Here is a 21,814-nt window from a genome sequence, read left to right as displayed (position 1 = left end):
TGGTCTCCCTTTGGATGTTGGTCACTTGTCAGATGGTGGTGTAGTTGTTCGGTTGGTGGACCGGCCATCCAACAACTGGGAGACTCAGGCTGAGCGTTGCCAAGGCTCCGAGGGCTAGGTGGAACCTCCTCGGAGCGGGGAATCCGGCTCGGGTTGCTGTTATGAAAAACTGAAAGACACTAAACAAATACATTACTTAAATTTGACAACAGCAGGGAAAGGGATGGCTCTGCCCGGAGCTGATGTTCAGCTCTCCTCGTTCAGTGTTTTCCTTTTTCGCCTCCACGCTGCCACGGTGACTTGCGGACTGTTGATTTTGCCAGACCCTGGGCTTTTGGGAACATAGGGCCTCACCCACTTAGCTGGAATCCATTTTGGTCCCGTGGGGGTGGACACGCAGGCGTACCCACATCCCCACGTGACCAGATCGTGTGGCCCTTCTGCCCCTCCAGACCCAGGATCTCTGACCATGACCTGCGGTCGTTCTTTGACCCCAAACAGCGAGCTCGCACCGAAGTGTCGGACAATGGGCGGATTGAGACCTTCGTAAGAACAATTCAGGAAATTAATGGTAAACAAAGCTCTGGCCAGCCTGACTGATGGTGACTCTGTCTTGAGGACCCTCTGCTGCTGATGTAGTACACGCTTGATGGTCCCATGGGTCCTCTCAACCATGGCTTGGCCTGTGGGGGAGTGGGGGATGCCGGTCTTGTGCTCCACCCCCCATTGCTGCAGGAAGCTACGAAGCTCCCTGGATTTATATGCCGGGCCGTTATCGGTTTTCAGTTCTCTCGGAATGCCCATGAAGGAGAAGGCGTGGATGAGGTGTTTTATGACATCCCCGGCCTTCTCCCCTGTGTGGGCAGAGGCGAACACGGCTCCAGAAAAGGTATCCAAGGATACATGAATATACTTTTGTCGTCCAAATTGTGGGAAGTGTGTGACATCCGTTTGCCACACCTCACAGCTCCTCAGCCCTCGGGGATTAACCCCTGCATGTAAAGTTGGAACAGCCTGCTGGGAGCATGATGGACACGCGGCCACGATCGCTCTGGCCTGTTCCCGCGTAAGGTGGAAACGGCGAACAAGGCCAGGCGCGTTTTGGTGGAAGAGCTGGTGGCTGAGTTTCGCCTGCATAAAGATGTTTGGCAGGGGGGCCATCTCAGCGGGGGCAGCAAGGGCATCAGCCTTCCTGTTCCCCTCTGCGATGAACCCTGGCAAATCGGTGTGTGATCTCGTATGCATCACAAAATAGGGTTGCTCTCGGTGGGAGACCAATCTAACTAATTTCGAGAGCAAGTCATAAAGTGCTATGTTGGACACCTCCTGTAAAATCGCCTGTTCTGCTCTGGATACCACCCCCGCCACATAGGCGGAGTCTGTGACCAGATTAAAGGGTTCGGGAAACCGCTCAAATGCCCTAACAACAGCGGCCAACTCAGCGACTTGAGGTGATCCTTGCACCTCGGCAATATCAGCCTCCCACTGCTGAGTTTTAGGGTCCTTCCAAGTCAGAACTGACTTGTGGGACCTTCCGGACGCATCTGTAAAAACGGTTAGAGCCTTGAGGGGCCTCCTACTGCGAACCTCTTTGAGTGATAATATAAATTTAGTTTCCGAATTAAAAATTTTGTGGGCAGGCCGATGAATAGAAATTTGCCCAGTGAAGGAGTCCAGAGCGAATTGGAGTGCTTCATTCTCCTGAAGCAAGTGTTCCAACATAGCTTTTGAAATTTGGCCCGATCTCAAGCCAATTGGGATGTGAATACATTCGAAGTCACAGCCGGCCAATTCTCTGATCCGGAATCTCGCTTTCCGGATCAGCTCTGCAACCAACTCCTGTGGCCGGGTCATCCTCTTGGACCGATGATGACTCAGGAAGACCCACTCTATGATCAAGAGTGGATCATTCCCTTCACAGTCCTTCTTCGGGATGCTCTTCCATTGGAAGATCATCCCATGGAGGTGTGGCAACTTTCCCATTATTATGAATTTGAAAGGAAGCTCTGGGTCAATTCTGTGAGCTTGCCTTTTGGACATAGCGTCCTGCACCTTTTCCAAAGCCTTTTCTGCCTCAGTGGTAAGCACCTTAGGAGAACTCAGCTCCTCTCCCCCTTTCAATAAATTAAAAAGGGGGGCTAGGTCGTTGGTGGTGAGACCTAGCCAGGGCCTTACCCAATTCAAACTCCCACACAGCTGGTGGACATCTGCAAGGGAACTTACTTTTGTTCGAATTGCCAATTTTTGGGGAACAATGGTCCGCCTTCCGATTTCGAGCCCGAGGTACTTCCAGGGCGGCATCCGCTGAACCTTTTCTTCCTGTAGCTCAAACCCTGCAGCAACCAGTGCATCGACTGTCAGACCAAGCACATGGGAAAGCATGTCATCATTCGGGGCGCACACCAGGACATCATCCATGTAGTGGTAGATGATGGCCTGTCCCGTGGCTGCGCGGACAGGGGACAGCAAGGAGGCCACATACCACTGGCAGATAACAGGTGAGTTCTTCATCCCTTGCGGGAGAACTCGCCAGTGATAGCGTCTCCTCGGGGCTTCCCGGTTGATGGTGGGAACCGAGAAAGCAAATCGTGGGGCATCGTCAGGGTGCAGAGGAATTTGAAAGAAGCAATCTTTTATATCTATTACAGCCAATTGCCAATTTTGGGGGAGCATAGTCGGGGAAGGCATCCCAGGTTGGAGAGACCCCATGTCCTCGATGACATTATTAATTTGGCGGAGGTCCTGAAGGAGCCGCCACTTGTCCTTCCCCGGCTTTTGAATCACAAAAACTGGGGAATTCCAAGGGCTGTCGGTTTCTACAATGTGGCCCTTGGCCAATTGCTCCTTCACGAGCTCCTCGAGCACTTTTAATTTCGTTTTTGAAAGCGGCCACTGCTCCACCCAAACTGGTTCGTTTGTCAGCCAATTAAGTTTCTTGGTGGGACGCTCGTCAATGGACGCTGCGGAAATTTCCACTGAGGGGTCAGGTATGTCAATTTTGACCCCCCATTGTGACATGAGATCTCTGCCAAGCAGAGGCTCTTTATAATCTAAAACAAAAGGACGGATGTTAGCCAATTGTCCTTTTGGCCCCTTAATTTGCACTATGCTCCTGGATTGTCTCGCCAATTGCAACCCTCCGACACCTTGAACGTGTCCAGCCACGTCCTGCAGAGCCCAATGTGACGGCCAATCCTGGGCTGGCACAACAGTCACATCTGCCCCGGTGTCTAAAAGACCAGTGATGTTAATAGTTTCCCCGCCCACCCTGAACTCACAGTCTACCCGGGGCCTTTCTTCAGTGATGGCTTGCACAGGGCAAGCCACTGGGGTGTTGTTCGGTCCCCGGGTAGGGATAACTTGTGCGATCACCTGTCCCTTAGGAATAAATGTGGGTGGATGGGTGCAGCGCAGCCAGAGGACGAGATCTCCGGGGTTGTTGACAAGAACCCCTGGAAGAATCTCGACCTCTTGCGGGGTGTACTTACAGTCCCCGATGATGACAAGCTCCTTTCCTTGGACTGGCCAGGCTCCTTGTTCTTTGGTGTTTATGGAAAGGAAGGTCCAATCCGCCGTCCTCAGATGGAGCGCTTCGGTGAGCTGCAACCAATAAGGTTCATGCCTTGATGATGTTACTAAAATTGGCTTTGAAAGGTCATGGTCAGTACTGTATGTCAAGTTCGGTGTGTCACGTCCGGTATTATTGTCTGTCTCAGTGAAAGGCAGCGTATCATTGGTGCTAGATGTTTCTTCCCCCTCCCCCGCTGCTCGGTCCGCCCTATTTCTATCTTCGCGCCGGGCGGACCTGCGCTCCCCCCTTAGTTTAACTGTCGGGAGCTATCTCCCGACCCTCCCCTGTTCCCACTCCCCCCGCCTTCCCCCCTTTTCTTTTTTAAAGCTTCAACAGCATCCCACAGTGGGCAGGTGTTCGCCCAGTGCCCGGGCTCCCGGCAGATTAGACACCGGTTTTTCTGGGGCACATACGGTCCGCGTGTCGGTCCCTGGGTGCCAGACACTGCTGAAACTCTCGGTGTTATTGATTTCCCTTCCCGGTCGTTTCCCTGCATGTAGGGGACCTTTAGCTGACACACCCTGAGCATATCTGGAAGGGTCGGAGGGGGGTCCAGAGGGAGACTCAAAATTGCACTCCGGCACATATTATTTGCATTTGCAAACACCATCTCCCTCAAGATCCCATCCCTTACCGCCACTTCCGTTACTTGCACCTCGATTGCTCGGGTGAGCCGCTCGACGAACTTAGTGAAACTTTCCTTGGCCCCCTGCATGATCTTGTAATAGGGTACGACCGGGCCGTCTGGCACCATTCCAAAAAATGCGGAGACCGCATGCTCCCTGGCAATCTGGAGGGCTTTGATGGGGATATCTGAGGTTTGGTCCGATGGGTCGGCCCATCTCCCCTCACCCATAAGGTGTTCTAAAGTGAGGGGGTTCCCATTGTCGTCCACCGCAGTCTCCGGGTCTCGGAGGAGACTGGGCAAGGCCTCCCTGAGTTGCTGCCTCCATGCCGCTACCCACAGTTTGAACTCTGTTGAGTCAAGCAGGCAGGAGAACAGCTGCTTCAGGTCCGCAGGAATAATGACAGCAGCATCGAGATCTGAACGGAGCAAACCCCTGAAATAGGGGCTGTCCCGCCCATAATCTCGATGGGCCTTGCACAGATCCCGGATGGTGGATTGGGGGAACGGGTGATGGATCGCTCGGACCCGCTGCCCTCCTCGGGAGGCCTTATAAACGACTGGGGATACCGAAGGAACAGGGGAAGGCTGATGCATCCCTGCAGGCTCAGGCCCTGGCCCCGCCCCCTCCGGGCCCAGACCGTGGGAACCGGAAGGGGGACCGTGGGAACCAGCAGGGGGAGTGTGGGAACCGGAAGCCCAGGAGGCAGGTCTTCCGGCAGGGGGCGTGGTTTGGGAACCCGATGATGTCATGTGGGCGTTCCCGTGGGAGGAGTAGCTGGGAGGAGCCGAGGGTGGAGTTTTCGGTGAGGGAGGAGGCATGGGCGGAGCCCTTTTATGAAGGGGAGGAGTATAGGAAAGGAAGGGGTTGGAAGAGTTTGGGGCGGGAAGAAAAGGATTTAGAGAAGAGGAAGAGGGGGATGGGGAGAACCGTGCCATGCGGTCTCCTCCATCTTGGGGATAAGGGGTAGGGGAGCCATTTTGTGGTTGGGGAGTCTCAGCTAGACTAAATCTGACACGAGGTTTATTAACTGGGTAAGATGGGGAAGGGTGGAGTTCTTGAGCATCCCGGCCAGGGCTGCCCAAGAAACCCCGAGCAGTCTGGCTAGGACTGCCCGGGCGGGGGGGTTGAGAATTCCTGGGGGAGCCTGAGCCAGCAGGTTGGGGTCCTGCTGCTCCCTTCAGAATTCCCTTCTGGGGACAAGGGGAAGGGGAACGGGGACAGGGAGAACAGGGGGAGGTTTGCCTAAAACTGGGCTTTTTCTGCACTCCCTTGTTGGTAGTTGAAGCAGCTGCTGAGAGCTGCACAGCCAGATTAAAGAATTTTGTGGCTTGCTTGTCCCCTTGGAGCACCAGATCATGGATTTTGTTTTGTACAACCGTCCAAAACTTGGGGCTGTACACCTGCTCCGGGGACACACGAGGAAAGTGCAGGAAAAGCCACCTCACAAACCCCTTGAGCTCGCCCCTCGAAACCTTTAACTGGGCGAGCTCCACAATCGACTTAAAACTATAATACACACCTTTTTGGGCAGCGGAGAGTTTTGCGCCCATCTCTCCGAAACCGAAACCAAAATCAGGGGCTCGGGGACACCTAACAAATCCCCCTTGCCTGCTGCCCACTCGATGACACCCAGACAAAAGCAAACTTAACAGAAAACGAACACGGAGGTCACTCCCCTAAAACCGGGCAAAGCCTGAAACCCAAACCCAGGGGGTCCGCACCGAAAAATAAAATCGCAGTGTCTAAAACCCCTGTGGACACTTCCACCCAAAAGACAACTGCCCGAAACTTAAAGTTTACAAAACGAAAAAGAACAAAAGAGCACCCCGAGGAGAGTAACCCGCAGGGGGATGAGGCTAACCACCACCCCCCCGAGCTGCGCAGCCTGGGATTCCCCCCCACTCCTGGAGGATCCCTCCCGAAATTAGGGTCTCCACACCGGGAGCACCCTCCGAAAGTAAGCCCCCTCACGAAGAAGGCTTACCCCCTCCTGGGATGCGATAAAGCCTGGGGTCTCGAGATTAGCTGCCTGAAGAGGACCTGCTGGGCTTTTCAGGCTGTCCTCTTCGTCCCTTGGGAGCGTGATTTTATGAAGCCGCTCGACCAAGGGTAGCGGGGCGTCCAAGGACTTTTCTTCAGGCTCTTGCAGCCTCAGTCCGTGCCGCGGGGTCCGCCTCATGTCCTGAGGGTGGGGGCCCCACGTTGGGCACCAACCGCTGTCGCGGTGCTGTTCCTCGCGCTGATGAGCGCGGCCACGGGCTAGCTCAGTCTCGTGCACCGCGGCAACGTGTGAGGTCGGGGTGGCAAGCCGGGCGAGCCACCTCCTCCCTGTGGGTCTTGGTTCCCCTCTCAGCGACGGCCAGCAGATGGCAAATGCAACCCACGGCAGCTAATCAAAAGGCGGACTCCTCTGGGCTCAGTTAAACAGGATTTTATTCAGGGGGAGAGGCGGCACGGGGCGCAGCACTCTCTGACCCACCGCCCAGAAGAGACCCCGGGGGCAGGCGTGCACGAGCTTTTAAAGTGGGGTGGAAACAGGGGTGGCGACAACCGGTCAGCCAGTCACAGGAATCGGGGGGTTAACCGGGGGTGTGAACCATGGAACTGGGGACCAATCACAAAATGAGGGGAGGGGGTCTCCCGGGCCCCAGCCTATCACTCGGCACCCTTCCCGGAGGATTCTAGAAGCCAGGGAAGGGTCTCTGAGTGGCAGGCAGGCGACCACGAGGAGGGGGGGGGGCGGGGATTGACAGCGACAGGTGCAGGGAAGGGATGAATGACAGAAAACGTCGGGTTTTACAATAGACAAAACAACCGATGCAGAAGGGAAAACCAATGCAGAACACAGGGGTATACAGTGAACGAAACCATTATAAAAATAACTTAAAAATCTTACAAAAATAACTTAATAAAACAATTCTCACACCACCACAGGGGAACACCAATACAAACTTGACCGGCAGCTACCAAGACAGCGGGATCTCCAGGACCCCAAAGTGAAGAGACCAGAGAGTGGAAACTCATGGTTGGGTATTTTTGCTGAATCTTGGTCATTTGTGTCTTTTGTTGGATTGAATCTTGGTGTTTCTGCTGCCTTCACTGAGGCGTAGTGACCTGGTTCAGGAACGACATGGTGGCCAACTCCTGGCCACTTGAGCCATCAGCTCACAGACACCAATGTGGTGGACAGCAAATGGCGTTTATTAAAGGGTTGCATGGGGTTATAAAACTTCGGTTCACCGCATCACTTCCGTCTGCTTGCGTCATAAACTAGGTGTTGCTGGCTAATTAAGGGGGGCTAAAACAACTCTAACTGCTGTACAACGCGAAATCTTCCGATCGCCTGTCCCTAATCACCCACATTTCCCCCCTCCCATGATTAAGTAAAAAACATACAAAGCATAAATGTTATAAAAAATACAAAAGTTGTTAAAACTAACATAATAAGATATAAAAAGTGATATAACGTTAGTAATAAGCGCACTTCAAAGCAATTGTCGGCTGTCAACAAGCAAGATGTTAACTTTTTCTAAACAGCTCTTAACAAACAACACTAACTTGTTTAGAATGCAAGGCCCAAAAATCAATGTCAGGAGTATCATGGCAAGAGGGCCTATTAAGGTGGAAACAAGGGTGGCCAGCCATGGGGACTGGTTGAACCATGACTCGAACCATCCTTGTTGGGCCTCTTTCTCTCTTTTTCTCTGGGCTAGTCTTTCTCTCAGTTCGGCCATTGAGTCTCGCACGACTCCGGTATGGTCTGCATAAGAACAGCATTCTTCTCTTAAGGCAGCACACAGGCCTCCTTGCTGCATGAGCAAGAGGTCAAGTCCTCGCCTGTTCTGCAGGACGACTTCTAAAAGCGAGGAGACAGATTTCTCTAGAGAGGAGATGGATTTCTCAGTTCTTTTTAAGTCCTCGTCAATGGTCATTTGCAGCTGAGAAAGTCCTCGCTGTTGGGTTACGAGAGCTGAAACACCTGTGGCTGCACCAGTGGCTCCTAGGCCAAGGAGCATTGCAATGGTTATACCTGTCATTACTTCTCTTTTGCGGAGCTGGATGGCTTCTTCTAAAAAGCGATACGTTTCTTCTTCTTCATGATACAGGACTCTAGGAACAATTAGAACTTGGACAAAAAAGTCACCAAAGCTATCGAATCCACGAAGGTACACACATGGGTTTATTCCGGATTGTCGACAGACCCACATTCCTGGTACGAACGGGACCACCCACTTATCGGTCTTTCGACTAGGTTGGATGAGCTCAGTACAGATATTGCCCATCTACCTTGCTAAGGTTACACTGCCAAAGCACTTGCCTCGGCCTGTGACTTGACTCAGAGTAATTTCCCTCCAGGGGGTGTCCCACCTACACTGTTGTGGATTATCTGCTGCTGAGTATTCAAAAGGAACATCAAGAGCAATGCCCTCATAAAAACAGGGTTCTGCACTATAGCATAATCAGCATGATTTTGTAAGGTTTGTGTTGGATTGGTTCAACAACAAAAAGGTAGCATTTAACACACTAAGGAATGGATTGTAAGGAGCTGACTTATGTGTTTGGAAAATAGCTAAAGGGCTGGATGAGGAGGAAGTGCTAGTTGTGGTCTCCCTCTTGGGTCTGCGTGCTGTAAGAATCTGATTGGGTCCAATTGATCGGGGTACTGACAGTAAGAGCCTGATAATTGGTACGTTCACCCAGATGTTGCGAAAGGCGCGAAAAAACACTGACTACACTTTACCGGTGGCCCAACTCATATGGGTCTGCTGCAAAATTGTCATTGTGTAGCCCTTACAGGTGTGTTTTGTCCCATCTTGGGGCGTGTATATTTGCCTGTCACTCCCAAATTTTGGTTCGCGACAGCCGTGGGGAGCATACCTGACTTGCAGGAACTTATCAGGTTGCTGCGGTTGCCATCTATTGCTTGTCACGATAGTTTCGCACCCCCAATATCCACAGTACCCGTACGTCGGATGGCTGCAGTAACTTTTACCTGGGTTGGAGGCAGGGCACCAATAGGTCTGGTACAGTGACGAATCCCCAATATTAGGGAATCCTAATTGTGGGGGAAATATGTCTCTTAGCTTAAACTCAAAGGGCTGTCTGATGTGATGGTTTCTTTGATTACCTTATCGCTTGAAAGATGCCGTAGGACCCACCTGAATGGCTCATGAGGGTAATTCATTTCATCGGCTTGCCATCTGCTGACAAATCCCAAAAGTAAAATCACACAAAGACACCGTTACTTCTTGGATCTCACCGGTGTGGGATTCTTGGGCACTGTTGAGCTGCTCGATGATTTGTCACTTTCTTCTGGTACTGGAGCGTACGCATCATGGGGACGTCCAATGATCCAGTCCTGCAAATAAGACCTCACAATTTTCATTAGTTCTATTCTGAAGGCCTGATTTGATTGACTTAAGTGGACACCATTTAACTCTACTGTCTTTTCTAACAGCTGCGTACCCTCACCCCATGAGCACTAGTCTCCAACCTTGTTCCCATTCCCCCAGTTCATTTTTAATTACAACGTGTGGGCCTTCCTCTAGTGCTCGGGTGGCCCAATGTCTCTGGGCGGGACTGTTTGTCTCATCTCCCCTAGGGAATTGATTTAATGCTAACAGAGTGGTCACCAGTATGCATGCTTGGTCTCCCAGGGGAATGGAACCGGTAAAGCCTTCTGATTTTGCCAGTACTTCTAATTTGGCTTTAAGGGTTTGATTCGCTTGCTCAACGATGGCCTGCCCGATGCTATTGTACAGGATGCTGTGTACTAAAGTGATACCCCATTTTGAAACAAACGCCTGGCTCGATTTTGAAACAAAATTTGGGCCATTGTCTGTCTTAATCTGCTTTGGAACGCCAAGCCACACCATGGCTGTTAGCCAATGTTGAATGGTTGCTTTGGAGTCAGTTTTTAGGTGTTGTGTGGCTACGACTACTCCGCTATATGTATCTACAGTCACTGCAAGCCACTGCAAGCTCGGGGTTTTAGCAACTGACATAGGGTAAAGTCTCTTTGCCATATTTCTGAGGCTCTAAGGCCTCTGGGGTTGACTCCGCTGGACCACAGTGGTGATTTTTGGCAGTGGGGCCATGTGGCTACAACGTGTTTCGCGTCAGCAGTTGAAATCCCGCATTTTTTCGCTAGTGCTTTAGCTCCGATGTGAAGAGACTCGTGTAGCTGACAGGCATCTCTCAGTGTCCGCAGTCCTTCTGTGGTGGCATCTGCCTTGTCGCTGCTGATTTGAAAGAATCCTTTAACTGGGTCGTGGCTATTAACGTGGATAACAGATATGGTGCCTTTCCGCGAAAAGAGTGCCGCTTCAAGCATCATGGCCACTGTGGACACTGCCACGCCGGGCCCTGACATTGCTAGGCAGAGCTTGGCCACAAATATAGAGTCGGTTACGATGTTGAGGTGCTCTTCAGGGAATAGTCCACACACCAGTACAATGGCGGCTGCTTCGAGTTGTTGAACTGAAAGCATGGGGTCGGATGTTTTGATGCATTGCCACTGTTCTCCTGACTGCCACACTGCTGCTGCAGTCGATGTTAGCGAAGATGCGTCTGTGAAGATCGTCGGTCCTGGCTGTGGTCGGTCGACGATTTTCGGCGGGAGATCAATGTCAACGATCGCAAGCAGCCGAGTCCAAGTTTTGCTGCATAGCGAATCTCTCCTCCAAAACCAGCAAGGGCTATGGCCAGATGCTCTGATATTGTTGTCGACTGCACGGAAAGCTGCTTGCGTAAGGGCAGATATCTCTTGGCAGGTTCAACGCCTAAGTGCTTTAGGACAACTTTCCTGCCTTTCATGATGAGGCTGCCAAGACACTCAATTCCCAGGGAAAATGCACGTGACGATTTTCCTAAGACCACCCATTGTATTGGCTGGGTTTTGTTGGGGGGCCCTTGGGCCAGTGCTCCTACTCCCTCTTTTTTTGTAAAGTGGACGTATAAATCGATTGGTGCGTCTGCGTTCCATCTTGTGAGCATGCTCACTGACATTTGCTGTTCGATAAAATCGAGTGAGCTTGTCACTTCTGGTGTCAGAGTTTTCTGCTCCCATGAGTTTTTCCCCCTGAGAAGGTCATTTAGGGGGTCCATGACCTCGGGAGGGATCAGGACGATGTTGTGGAGCCATTGTAGAGATCCTACCAGCTGCTGCATGCCATGGAGCGTCTTGATGTCTTGGCGGATTTTTATCTGAGGAGGGGTTATGTAGGAGCTTGAAATCCCTGCTCCTAGAAAGGTTACACATGGTCCCTCTTTTATTTTTGCACTTGTGATTTCAAAACCATTTGTTTTTAAGGTCTCTGAGACTGTCAACACTACCCGGTCTACCTGGCTCGCTGATGGCGTGGCAATCAGGATGTCATCCATGTATTGAACAATGGTCACGGTCGAGTCATTGCATCAGACTGGCTCCAGTGCTCAGTCTACTGTGATCTGACAGATAGTAGGGGAGTTGACCATTCCTTGGGGCAATACTTTCCACTGGAAGCGCAGGTTAGGCCGCTAACTGTTCGGGAAGACGATGGAAAAGGCAAACCGCTCTTTGTCTTCATCATGCAGGGGTATGGAAAAGAAACAGTCTTTAATGTCAAGCACTGCACAGGGCTGCCCTTTTGGTATCATCAAGTTCATGGGCAGAGAAGTTTACACGGGGCCCATTGGCTGAATTTTCTTATTTACCTCGCACAGGTCATGGAAGAGGCGAAACCCTTCGCCGCTCCGTTTCGGTACTACAAAAACTGGGGTATTCCGTGGGCTATTGGAAGGCTCTACATAACCTCGCTGAAATTCACGATCGACTAGCTTAAGAAGGGCATCTATTCGAGGCTTTGCCAGGGGCCACTGCTCGACCCACACTGGGTCAGACGACTTCCACGTCAGCTTGATTGGTGGGGGTGGGTATGCTGCAGTGGCCCTTATGGTAAATTTGTCACCCTGGCTTTTAAAAGGGCTAACACGTCTCATCCTAGCAAGTGTGGGACTCCTGATGTGACATATGGAAAGAGGGTGATGGTTTTTTCTGGTCCTTTTTCAGTGTGAAGTGTAATTGCTATTAACTGGGCACTCTTCCAAGCTTGACTTAATCCCCTGACTCCACCCACCATGGGTGCATCTTCTAATTTCCAATGTGAGGGCCAATTTGTCTCAGAAACAACAGTAATGTCTGCTCCGGTATCAATCAGAAAGGGGACACTAATGGCGATGTTATCTAAAATATCACAGTGGGTACAGATCCCCCACACTACTGGTGGGTTGTCACACTTTACTGCCAAAGCCACCCAGGGGTCTTGTCCCCAGGGGGTGGTCCTTGCTGTTCCTGGGATAGGGACAGGTACGGCTGGATCACCGGTTGTGCCATAAAGTTGGTTGCTTCTCACGGGGGAAACGGGTTTGGGAGCGCTTTGCCCCATCTGGGATTGGCATAGCTGGGCTGCTTCACATCCCAAGTGGGAGAGGGCTGTGTGCAGCCCAGTTGCCCTCGCCCCTTCCCGTTTCCCTGGTTCTTAGATCTACATTCTTTGGCAAAATGCCCCTTCTTTCCACATGCCCAGCATGGCCCCCTACGTCGCGACTGGTCTGGGGGCACTGCTGTTGATGGGTGCCCCAACTGGGGGCAATTTATTGCAATGTGGCCTACCTGGCCGCATTTAAAGCATGCCGTTACACTAGTTATTGCAGTACGGACGGCTGCCTGGATTGGGGCTAAATGTTCTTCTTTCACGACATTCCTAATCATGTCTGTGATATTGGACCCGGGTGGTAATGACCATAAAATGTCCTTGGTGGCTGAATTGCATTGTTGGCGCAAACACTCTGCTAACACAGGGCCCTTTGCTTCTGAGGGCAAAGCTGAGGAATCAAGTGCTGCCTGAAGGCAGTCTACAAATTGTGTAAAACTTTCACTCTCACTTTGCTTTATTGTGGACCACGGCGATGGTTTAGCAATAACCATGGAAGCAGAGCAGATAGCTTCTCTAGCGGCGCAGGTAGCTGTCATGACCTCATGGGCCCGTAGGCCCTCGGCCTGCGCCTGGGGGGGTGATCATGGTTGGGGGTCTGTGCCCATTAGCCGCTGTAGGCTAGAATTACCAGGAATCGGCGTGTCCGCTAGAGCTGCCAACCTTATTCAGGTCAGGAACTTTGGCTCAGAAATCCCTTCATCAGCTCACAAATTCCTGGAGGCTCATTCAATTCTCAGTGGAATAAGATTCATTACACTGCACAGACAACGACCTTGCACCGGTTGCTAACAGCCCATCAGCTACAGAGCCCTCTAAATGCTCTGAGGGGAACAAACAGAAATCCGCCAGTTGCAGCGAGTGCTGTTTACTTTATGACAGGAGGCAGCTCTACATCAGAGCTAGCACAATACCCCCTCAAACTCCAGCATCTCCCAGAGTTTTGGCTCCTTGACCAAGAAATCCTGAGCTAGATGGAAACCTGGATTTTCCTACTGCACTGGTACCAAACATCAGGAGGGGGGAATATCCCAGATCATGTCTCCCCAGCCCATCTTCAGGCTTCTGTCCAAGCCCTCCCAAAGGTTCCGAGGGCAGAACAGAAGCAGCAACCAGCCTACAGCTCCTCAGTCCTGAGAGGAGGACACCTCCATGGCACTTCCAGGAGTACATCAGGGCTGGGAGGAAGCTCACCAAAGGGAATACCAGACCTAAACCCTTAAATCCTTTCAGGTTTGTTTGGCCAGAGGGGCAGGGGCCGCAGCAAAGACACAGACACCAGCTTCAGGAATCCAGCATCATTGACCAGAGCTCAAAGCAGCAAAGAACTCCAAACAACAAAGCCCTGCAATGCCCCTCACCACTGCTACCAAAGAGAGCAGCACCACAGGGACTGAGACACAGCACCAAGGGCCCTGAGACTTCACCGTCCTCCAGAGCCACAGCCCGTGAGCTGGGAACCCCCTGTCCCAGCCAAGCACTGGAGAGCCTCTCCCATATAACCGGGACTTCCCATGGGTGTGTCCACCCACAGGCAAAGAGACTTACAGCTCTGCTGGGACAGGGCCCAGCTCGGACAATTGGGTGCCAGCAACAGGCTGACACAACGTCCAGTGCGGCAACAGCTGGGCTCGGCTTCCTCCTGGATTGGGCCGGAAGCCTGGCTGGGGCTTCAGGAGCAATCCAGGAGCTCCCTTGGACCGTGGACTCCCCAACAAGACCACAGGTCTGATTTCATGGTCTTGTCCAGCTTCTCAGGTACAGAAAGGACAATACTTTTCCAACTCCATTTGCTGCTCCTCCCTCTCTGTCAGGGTCCCAACAAGCTCTGCCTCAGCTCTTGTCCTACCCTTACAAGTGACCTTAAGAGAAGAAAAAAAAAAAAAAAAGACAATTATTACTACTCACTTTAGCCACAGACTTTACATTCACTAGTGGGTTCAGCCTTCTGGAAAGAGAAGTAAAGCCCAACCTCCTGGGGCTGATCTGTCCATTCCCTGGTCTGTTATCACAAACCCTTCAACCACTCTGCCAAACCCACAGAGCTACAAGAGAGCAGTCTTTAGCCACAGTCACTTCTCCTAACACACATTTCCCATTACATATCCAGAGCAATCCATGCGCTGATTTTACATTTCCATGAGTGTGGCCCAAGTCCCATGCACACAAGCACACCAAATTCCCACAGTGTGCCAAGAACCTACAGGGCACTTTGGATGTATCCTTAAGTACAAAGCACAAGAAGAAAACCCAATCTTGCTCTGTGAAAACAATGAAAACTGCAGGAAATTCTTCCATAGAACAGACGACACATACCTTTAACCCAGGCAGGTAATTAACTGCAGGAGGGGACCACCTGGCAGAAGAACACTGACCAGCCAAACACAGAGCACAGGACCAGGGGTTGCCTGAGTGCCTTGAGGCAAGCATGCTGGATTGAAGGTAAAGCAGCAGGAGGAATTAACTCTGCACAAATACTTTGTGAGAAATTCCAAGTCAGAGCTACAATTTAACAGGAAATTTACAATAAAGACAATAGCACAGAAACACTGGCTTAAACCAGACTATGACCTGACATGCTGTTGCTCAGAGTGGTGCTTTACTCTATCATTCACCCCACTGTGTGACCACATCACAGTGCTGAGTCACCCTTCCCTGCAAGCTTTTCAGTCTGTACCTTCCATCCCCCAGGAGGAGCCTGAATTAACAAAAACACCCCAATGCGCCCTGCCCCAAGCACGGATACAGCAACACCTCCTGGAAAGGGAACAAAACTTCACAGCTCCCACCCCAAACACAAACCCTGGCCAGAACCACAGATGCAGCAAAAATTTACAGGTTAGAGGAATTAGGGCAGGAAAGGCTCTGTCTCCCGTTCCTTGCCCAACAGGCTCCAATTCCACTGCAAGTATGAGTCAGGCCTTTAACTGTAGAAGCTTGGAGAGCCGACATAATTCTGGTCTATAAAGGAGCTTCCCAAAGCAATTATCTGGCCCAGCAGAGAGCAAAACCCTCTGCACTCTACCAGAGCCATAGGAAACCCAAACCAAGGGTAGAAGCTGATGCAGAAGATACAAAAAGCACCACTTCAGGCCTATAAAGGGCAGGAAAAAGCCAAACTGGAGCAACTCCTGCTTCCTAACTCCTCATTGAGGAAGGGCTTGGAAGCCTGAGGCCCACCCCAGGAGCAACAGCCCCCCAGCATTAACACAGCTTCAGCTGGGGCCACCCAACATCGGCCTTGCCCCACACCACACACCCAAACATACTGGCTTCAACACAGCTCAAACAACTGAATTAAACCACACGCTTACCTCATTAAACAGCACAGAGGAGGCTAACACCAACACACACCAAAGGCATGGCCACAAACACCAGCTACTCTCAGGCTCCAGCCCTTATAAGCCCCCACCTTGTCATTGTCATCAAGATGGCCACAGCATTCAAGAGTGCCCCTTTAAAACCTTCAGAGGGCTCCAAGCATCAGGACCCTGTTAGCTAAAAGTGTTTCATACCTTTTCTATGTTGCAGTTCCACACAGCTTTCTCACTTTCTTTGCTCTTCTTTCTGCAGCTCCAGCTCGCTGCTTCCTGTCCCTTGTACAGCATCTCACCCCTTCTGTCCCTCACACAACCTCCTGTCCCTTCCTCCTCACAGCACAGCCAGCAGACTGCAACTGACCCCTCTCCCAGCTAATTCCCTCTTTTATCACACTCACAGCTGTGAGGGCAAGGCTGTTCCCACTCTGGGGTAATTAACACATCAGCAATGGTTATAATGGTTATAATGGTAAATAAGCAATCAATGTGGGCCAAGATTGCCTTCAGCACTGTCTCTGTCCATCTCCCCACAGCGCCTGGCTCGTGGCTGGGATGCACTGAGGCAAAGATCATTTGATGCAGCCACAGGGATGGATGGTCCCCACAGAGCCAATGCTGGCCTCCAGCCACCCAGAGACTAGGCACTGCCACCCTGGGTGTGTGTGGGAGTGTGCCAAAGCAGACACTTTTAATCAAGCCTTTCCTTCTGTGTGAGTTTGATCTGATCACTGGTGTATTAAATAACAGTGTATCCTCCAGAAATATTTCCTGCAGAGTCTGCCCTCTGAGCTGAAGGGCAAAATTCAATTGAAGTGAAAAGGTATTTTCCTGAGGAAAACGTGCAATTGTAGGCATTACAAAGCTGAGTCTTTTCGGCAGGTTTGTAATTTTTAAGTGTAATTTCTAGCCCAGGGAACAGCAATTTCAGTGTCCTGCCCACACTTGGGGGTCGAGTATTGATGTTGCACAAGGGATGTGCTTGACACGCTGTTACCAAGCTGTGATGGAAACCAAGGCGAAGCAGTCGTGTGTTGGAGTCCAGGGCATTCCTTTGGTTGCCCTGGAGGGTCAGGGACCTGGGCAGGGGGGTCTGGGACCCCAGCCCAGAGCTCAGAGAGACACTGGCTTTGATTTCAGTCCATGGGAAAAACTTCCTACACTGAGAGAAGGTTTACATGCCACAAGAATGTGAGAAATAGTAGTTTAGCTTATCACAGAATGAGAAAATAATAGTTTTAGGTTTCTAGCATTGAAGTGAATGAGGACAAGATGGAGAATCTGGGGCGTTGTCTCCTTCTCCTTCTCCTTCTTCTTCCCTCACTCCATTGCTGCATTGACGTGGCACAAAGTAGTTAGTGAGGATTGGGTCAAAGTAAAGATGACCTTTTTAGTAATAGTGATAGACATTGGTAAGAAATAGTAAATAAGAAATACGTAGTAATTAGTATAAAAGATAAGGACAGCCCAGCTCGGGGGGAGACGTGAGGAATCCATGCAGCTGCGAACATCTTGTCGGACTCCGAGAAAATTGTAAGATAAGAAACAATAAACGAAGTATGCAACCTTGAAAAATCTAAACCTGAGAACTCCGTCTCTTCCTTCGGCTCGGCTCGGAGCTGTGCAGGGGAGCAAGGACCCTGAAACCACTTCAATGTTGGGGTAAGCCCCCGACAGTCGTGTTTTTCAAGGCAGAAGCTGGTGAATCCATGGTTCTCTGTGCTGGCCAAAAAAGTGACCTCTGAGTCACCTTGGCTCAGTCTTCTGAGCTTACATCCACTGCAGATTTTGATTTTTTTTTTTTTTTTCCCCTTCCCTACACACAGTCCTTGCAGCACCGTTCTCTTGTTTAATTTCTGTATTTTTCTTCTCTGTTCTTTATCCTGACACAGTTCCTTAGCTTTTCTCTCGTGTGCTCTCTGCCTGAGCTGGGTTACTGAGTGCTCAGCCCCTGGGCTGGCCCTTAAAGGCTGCCAAGAATCACCCAGCCCTGCTGCTTTCCTCAGGCTGTGCCAGGAGGCACTGCACGATCAGCCAGGGCTGGTTTTTACCTTCTTAATTCTCAGAACAATCGGCTGGACAGATTTCTCCTTGATATCACCAGAAAGGCTCCCAAACTAGCTGGATCCATCCTGGGGATTATCCCTTCCTACACTCAGCAGCTGCAGTGGCTGACTCTGTACTAGAAGAAATAAAGTAGTTTGTTACTTCTGTTGCAAGCATTTCTTCCCTTACTCTGTGCCTTTTCCCCAGTATTTCAGCTTTCCCCATGTCATGCAAGTTAGAAAAATGCTACAGAACAATGCTTTGCAAAATTCGGACAACATTGGCCCAAATTTTGAATATTTGTGTGACTGATGAGCTCAGATATCTCTCTTTGTATTACAATTAGGAAATCTGGAATCAATTTTAGGGGTTTTTTTAAACTTTTGGATGGAATTACTAATAATGAAATTACTAATATCTAACTTAATAAAAACCACCAGGGAACAGCAGCTGCTGACCAACATACCTTTTCCTGTCACATGACATGGCCAGGGAGGAGCTGCAGAGTGGCATTTTTCAATACCATTTTCCAACCTTGCACATTTTATTAGCTCAAGTAACTGTATAGATGCGATCAGTACAATAATCTGAAAAACTTAACGTATCGATTGTTCTTTTTGTTTAGACAACACTGCATGCAATTTAAAATATCTGCAGGTGCTCTCCAGGAATTTTCAATATCACTTGTGCATCAGGTGAAAACGAATAGGAGATCATCAGTTTCAGCGCTAAGGGGTACAGCTTTGATCCAGTCCTGCAGCACGTGCAGAGAAGCTGAAACATTGCCTGTGCTGAAGCAGGTACGCAGGTATTAGCAAGGCTGATCTGAAATATAGCAATCATTTTGCTGAACTTCCTCTTTCATGGGGCAGTTCGTGTTGCCAGTCCTAGGCACTGCTGGAGACCTTTAATCCTCACCCAGAACAAGTGAAGCACTGTCAGGAGCTGTCACCCAGGGCAGGGAGGGCAGATTCCACGATATTTGATGCTGACCCCTGGATCTCCGCTCCACGGGCTCCTGTTGGTCCATCTCACACAGCAGCAGGGCAGGACCCTCCAGTGAGCTGCTCTGCCTTAAAGCTTAAAGCCCCCTTGCTTCAGCTTTGCCTGCTGTTGGAATAAAAGACTCGCTGTCCTCACTTTTGACTTCCATGTTCCTGACAGGGGCAGGTTTGAGAAGCCATGCTCTGCTTGACCTCATGAAGGTCCATAAGGGTGAGCTGGGAATTTGGTTCCCATGTCTAGCTGAGGCTGAGGGACCTTCCCTGGGTGCAGAAAGGAACCTAAGCCAGCACCTCTCTTGGGAATTCTGTCTTTCTCTTGGGATAAATCACTTTGGATCCCTCTTGACCAATACTCCCTCGCATCTTGGTTTCATCTTTGGAGTCCAAGCCAGTTTGTCTTTGCTGCTACTGTCATTCAAAAACAAAAATAAATGTCTGTAGGTTTGACAAGGTCTCCTTGAAAAAGAGAAAACACAGTCCAATCGTTTGAGAGTACTGAATCCTTCCAGATTGTCTCAAGGCATGCCTTGGAACTGGGATTAGCCCGTTGCTGTAAAGTTCCCTCGCTGTAAGGATGTCCATTACTTCCTGCCTGAATTATAGGAGAGATATGATTTGAAGGAATCCTGCTGTGATAGGATCTCTTCTGGCTTGGATTACCAAACCAGAGTGCATAGGAAATTGCAGCTGAATTGCTTTCCCTGATTTATGTAATTAATCTGCTTGCTTTTAATTTAGATCTTGTTCCTGTGCCTGCTAAGTCATTAGCACAGGATCAGGCTTGAATTCGAAACTCTGCCAAGACAGACAATTGTGATTTTTTGGTAGCTGGTCTTTGTCTTCAGCTTTGACCCCATTGCTAGGCTCGCAAAAACCTTTGGAAAAGGGGAGGAATGCATACAAAAATCACAGAAGATGTGAAGTTGATTGCTTAAGAGAGGACCAACTGGATTTGTTTAATTCCTTCTTATCCTATCAATTCAATTATCCCAAAGGTTGTTAAACTGTTAAAAATGAGAGAGGTTCATATGTGCTGGAGATGCGAATGGAGACTGAAAGGAGGAGCAAGCAAGGAAGGAAAGCTTAAGGAGCGGTTTCTGGTGTTACTGTAGCTCGTGTGTGAATTCCTGCCGTGTGCTGAGGGCTGTGTGCCACAAGGCCGATTTGGAAATCAGGTTCTTCCCTTCCCAGCCTGCCATGGAAGTGGGACCGGTCCAACCTGTCTCGCTGTTGGCAGCAACACGAGCTCTAGAGAAGCTTTCCCCAAATGCAGCAGCCGAAGCACGGTGCCATGACGTGTCATCAAAAGCGCAAACACAAGAGACACTTGTGTCAAGAGTGTGCTTCATTTTGGGAGAGGCTCTGAGCCTGAGGGCTGCTCCGGAGCTCAGTGGCAGGACTGTTCCACTTGGTTCTGTCTTTAGGCTGGCATTGCTCTGAAATGTGCATGCATGGGTAAAGGAGGTGCTAGGGCCTGGGGATGGGAGACTGCAGTCATCCTTTGAGCATTGCCTGTTGTCCCTCCATCCCTTGCCCTTCTCCTTCTCTTACACTGTCTCTCCTTTTGTTTTACTTTTCAAATTCTCCAGGCCTTTTCAGGCTGTTTGAAGTCATGGTTAACAGGATTGGTTCGCCATGTTAAGAGTTTGTTTATTATTTATTTGAGGAAGAGGACATCAAGAATAGCCACCGAACAGAAAAATGCTTTCGCATGCCCGCACTTAGCAAAATCCAAGGTCAAACTAGACAGGCAGTGGTGATTATATGCTGCAAGGCACATGGATTTTTAGATATGGCATCTACTGAATGCAGCTCCTTGAGTCCTCTCTCTTGACAGGCAGAGGCTTGTAGGGAGATGTGCTCTGCAGGAGTAATCTTGGTTGAACAAAATACACTGCCCTTGTCCTCTCTGGCACTGAGGTTATCTGTAAGATTTAAAATGATGGCATCTGCTCAAAAATACACAGAGTTGGAGGATTGCCTGCTGGTCTCAGTTAAACCCTTGTAGATCTGTGTAGAAACTGAGGAAGTTTCAGTCTCTGTAATTCCATGCAGGAGTCAGAACAGGCATGTCTGGAGTTGCTTTTGGCTGCTGTTACTTCAGGTGGATGGCTGTGCCTCTCCTTTTTTGGACTCACCACGGATCTCTTGGAGCCAACATTTGTTCCTCAGGTTGCTACTCAGGCCTCAGTAAGGATCCTGCTTTCAGCCCCTGTAGTGGTTTCACGTTCACTAAATTTTGGTCTTGGTACTGACTCTTTTTGTGAGAGAGAGACTAGGAGAAAAACAAAGCAAGCTCAACCTTAAAATTAACAAATAGTTTATTACTATATACTAAAAGAATAGAAAAACAGAAAGTTGGGAAAAAAACTAAAATGGAATGAAACTTCAAAAAACACTTTTCCCTCCTCTTACAAACTGTTCACTTTCTTACAAAACAACATAAAGAGACAAAACTTGTAATTTTCAGTCAGTTTCACTATCTGATAATAGTCTGTCATCAATTCATTAGGGGAAGAGTATCCTTTTGAGTCATGGATCCCACTGACAACTTAGAACAGTTCTCTTGTGGGTTTTAAACTGTCACAAAAACAACCGCCCGGAGAAAACTGCTCCCAGGAGCAGTTTCCCAAGCTGCTTATGGGTTATAGGTCTTAGACTTTTGCATACTTGTTGGGGGCTTTCCCCGACATTCAGGTGGTTTCAGGGTCCTTTGCTCCCCTGCACAGCTCGGAGCCAAGCCGAAGGAAGAGACGGAGTTCTCAGGTTTAGA

General features: G+C 50.0%; 1 protein-coding gene across 1 annotated transcript; it reads right to left on the bottom strand.

Moving 5' to 3' along the window:
* Window positions 1-10,612: 10,612 nt before the first annotated feature.
* On the bottom strand, window positions 10,613-16,033 carry LOC131378455 (uncharacterized). The gene is made up of 2 exons (XM_040086725.2): window positions 15,989-16,033; window positions 10,613-11,762 (listed from the first exon to the last, which is right to left on the bottom strand). The coding sequence occupies exon 2, from the start codon at window positions 11,581-11,583 to the stop codon at window positions 10,756-10,758; it is 828 nt and encodes a 275-aa protein (XP_039942659.1). The 5' UTR covers window positions 11,584-11,762; window positions 15,989-16,033; the 3' UTR covers window positions 10,613-10,755.
* Window positions 16,034-21,814: the final 5,781 nt, after the last annotated feature.

The sequence above is a fragment of the Hirundo rustica genome, chromosome 26 (assembly GCF_015227805.2).
Source record: "Hirundo rustica isolate bHirRus1 chromosome 26, bHirRus1.pri.v3, whole genome shotgun sequence".
NCBI lineage: Eukaryota > Metazoa > Chordata > Aves > Passeriformes > Hirundinidae > Hirundo > Hirundo rustica.
This window is presented reverse-complemented; position numbering and strand designations above follow the sequence as displayed.

Bases quoted from the DNA above. Each gene is read 5' to 3' on its own strand.
- LOC131378455 (XM_040086725.2), bottom strand. From the start codon at position 11,583: ATGGATGACATCCTGATTGCCACGCCATCAGCGAGCCAGGTAGACCGG.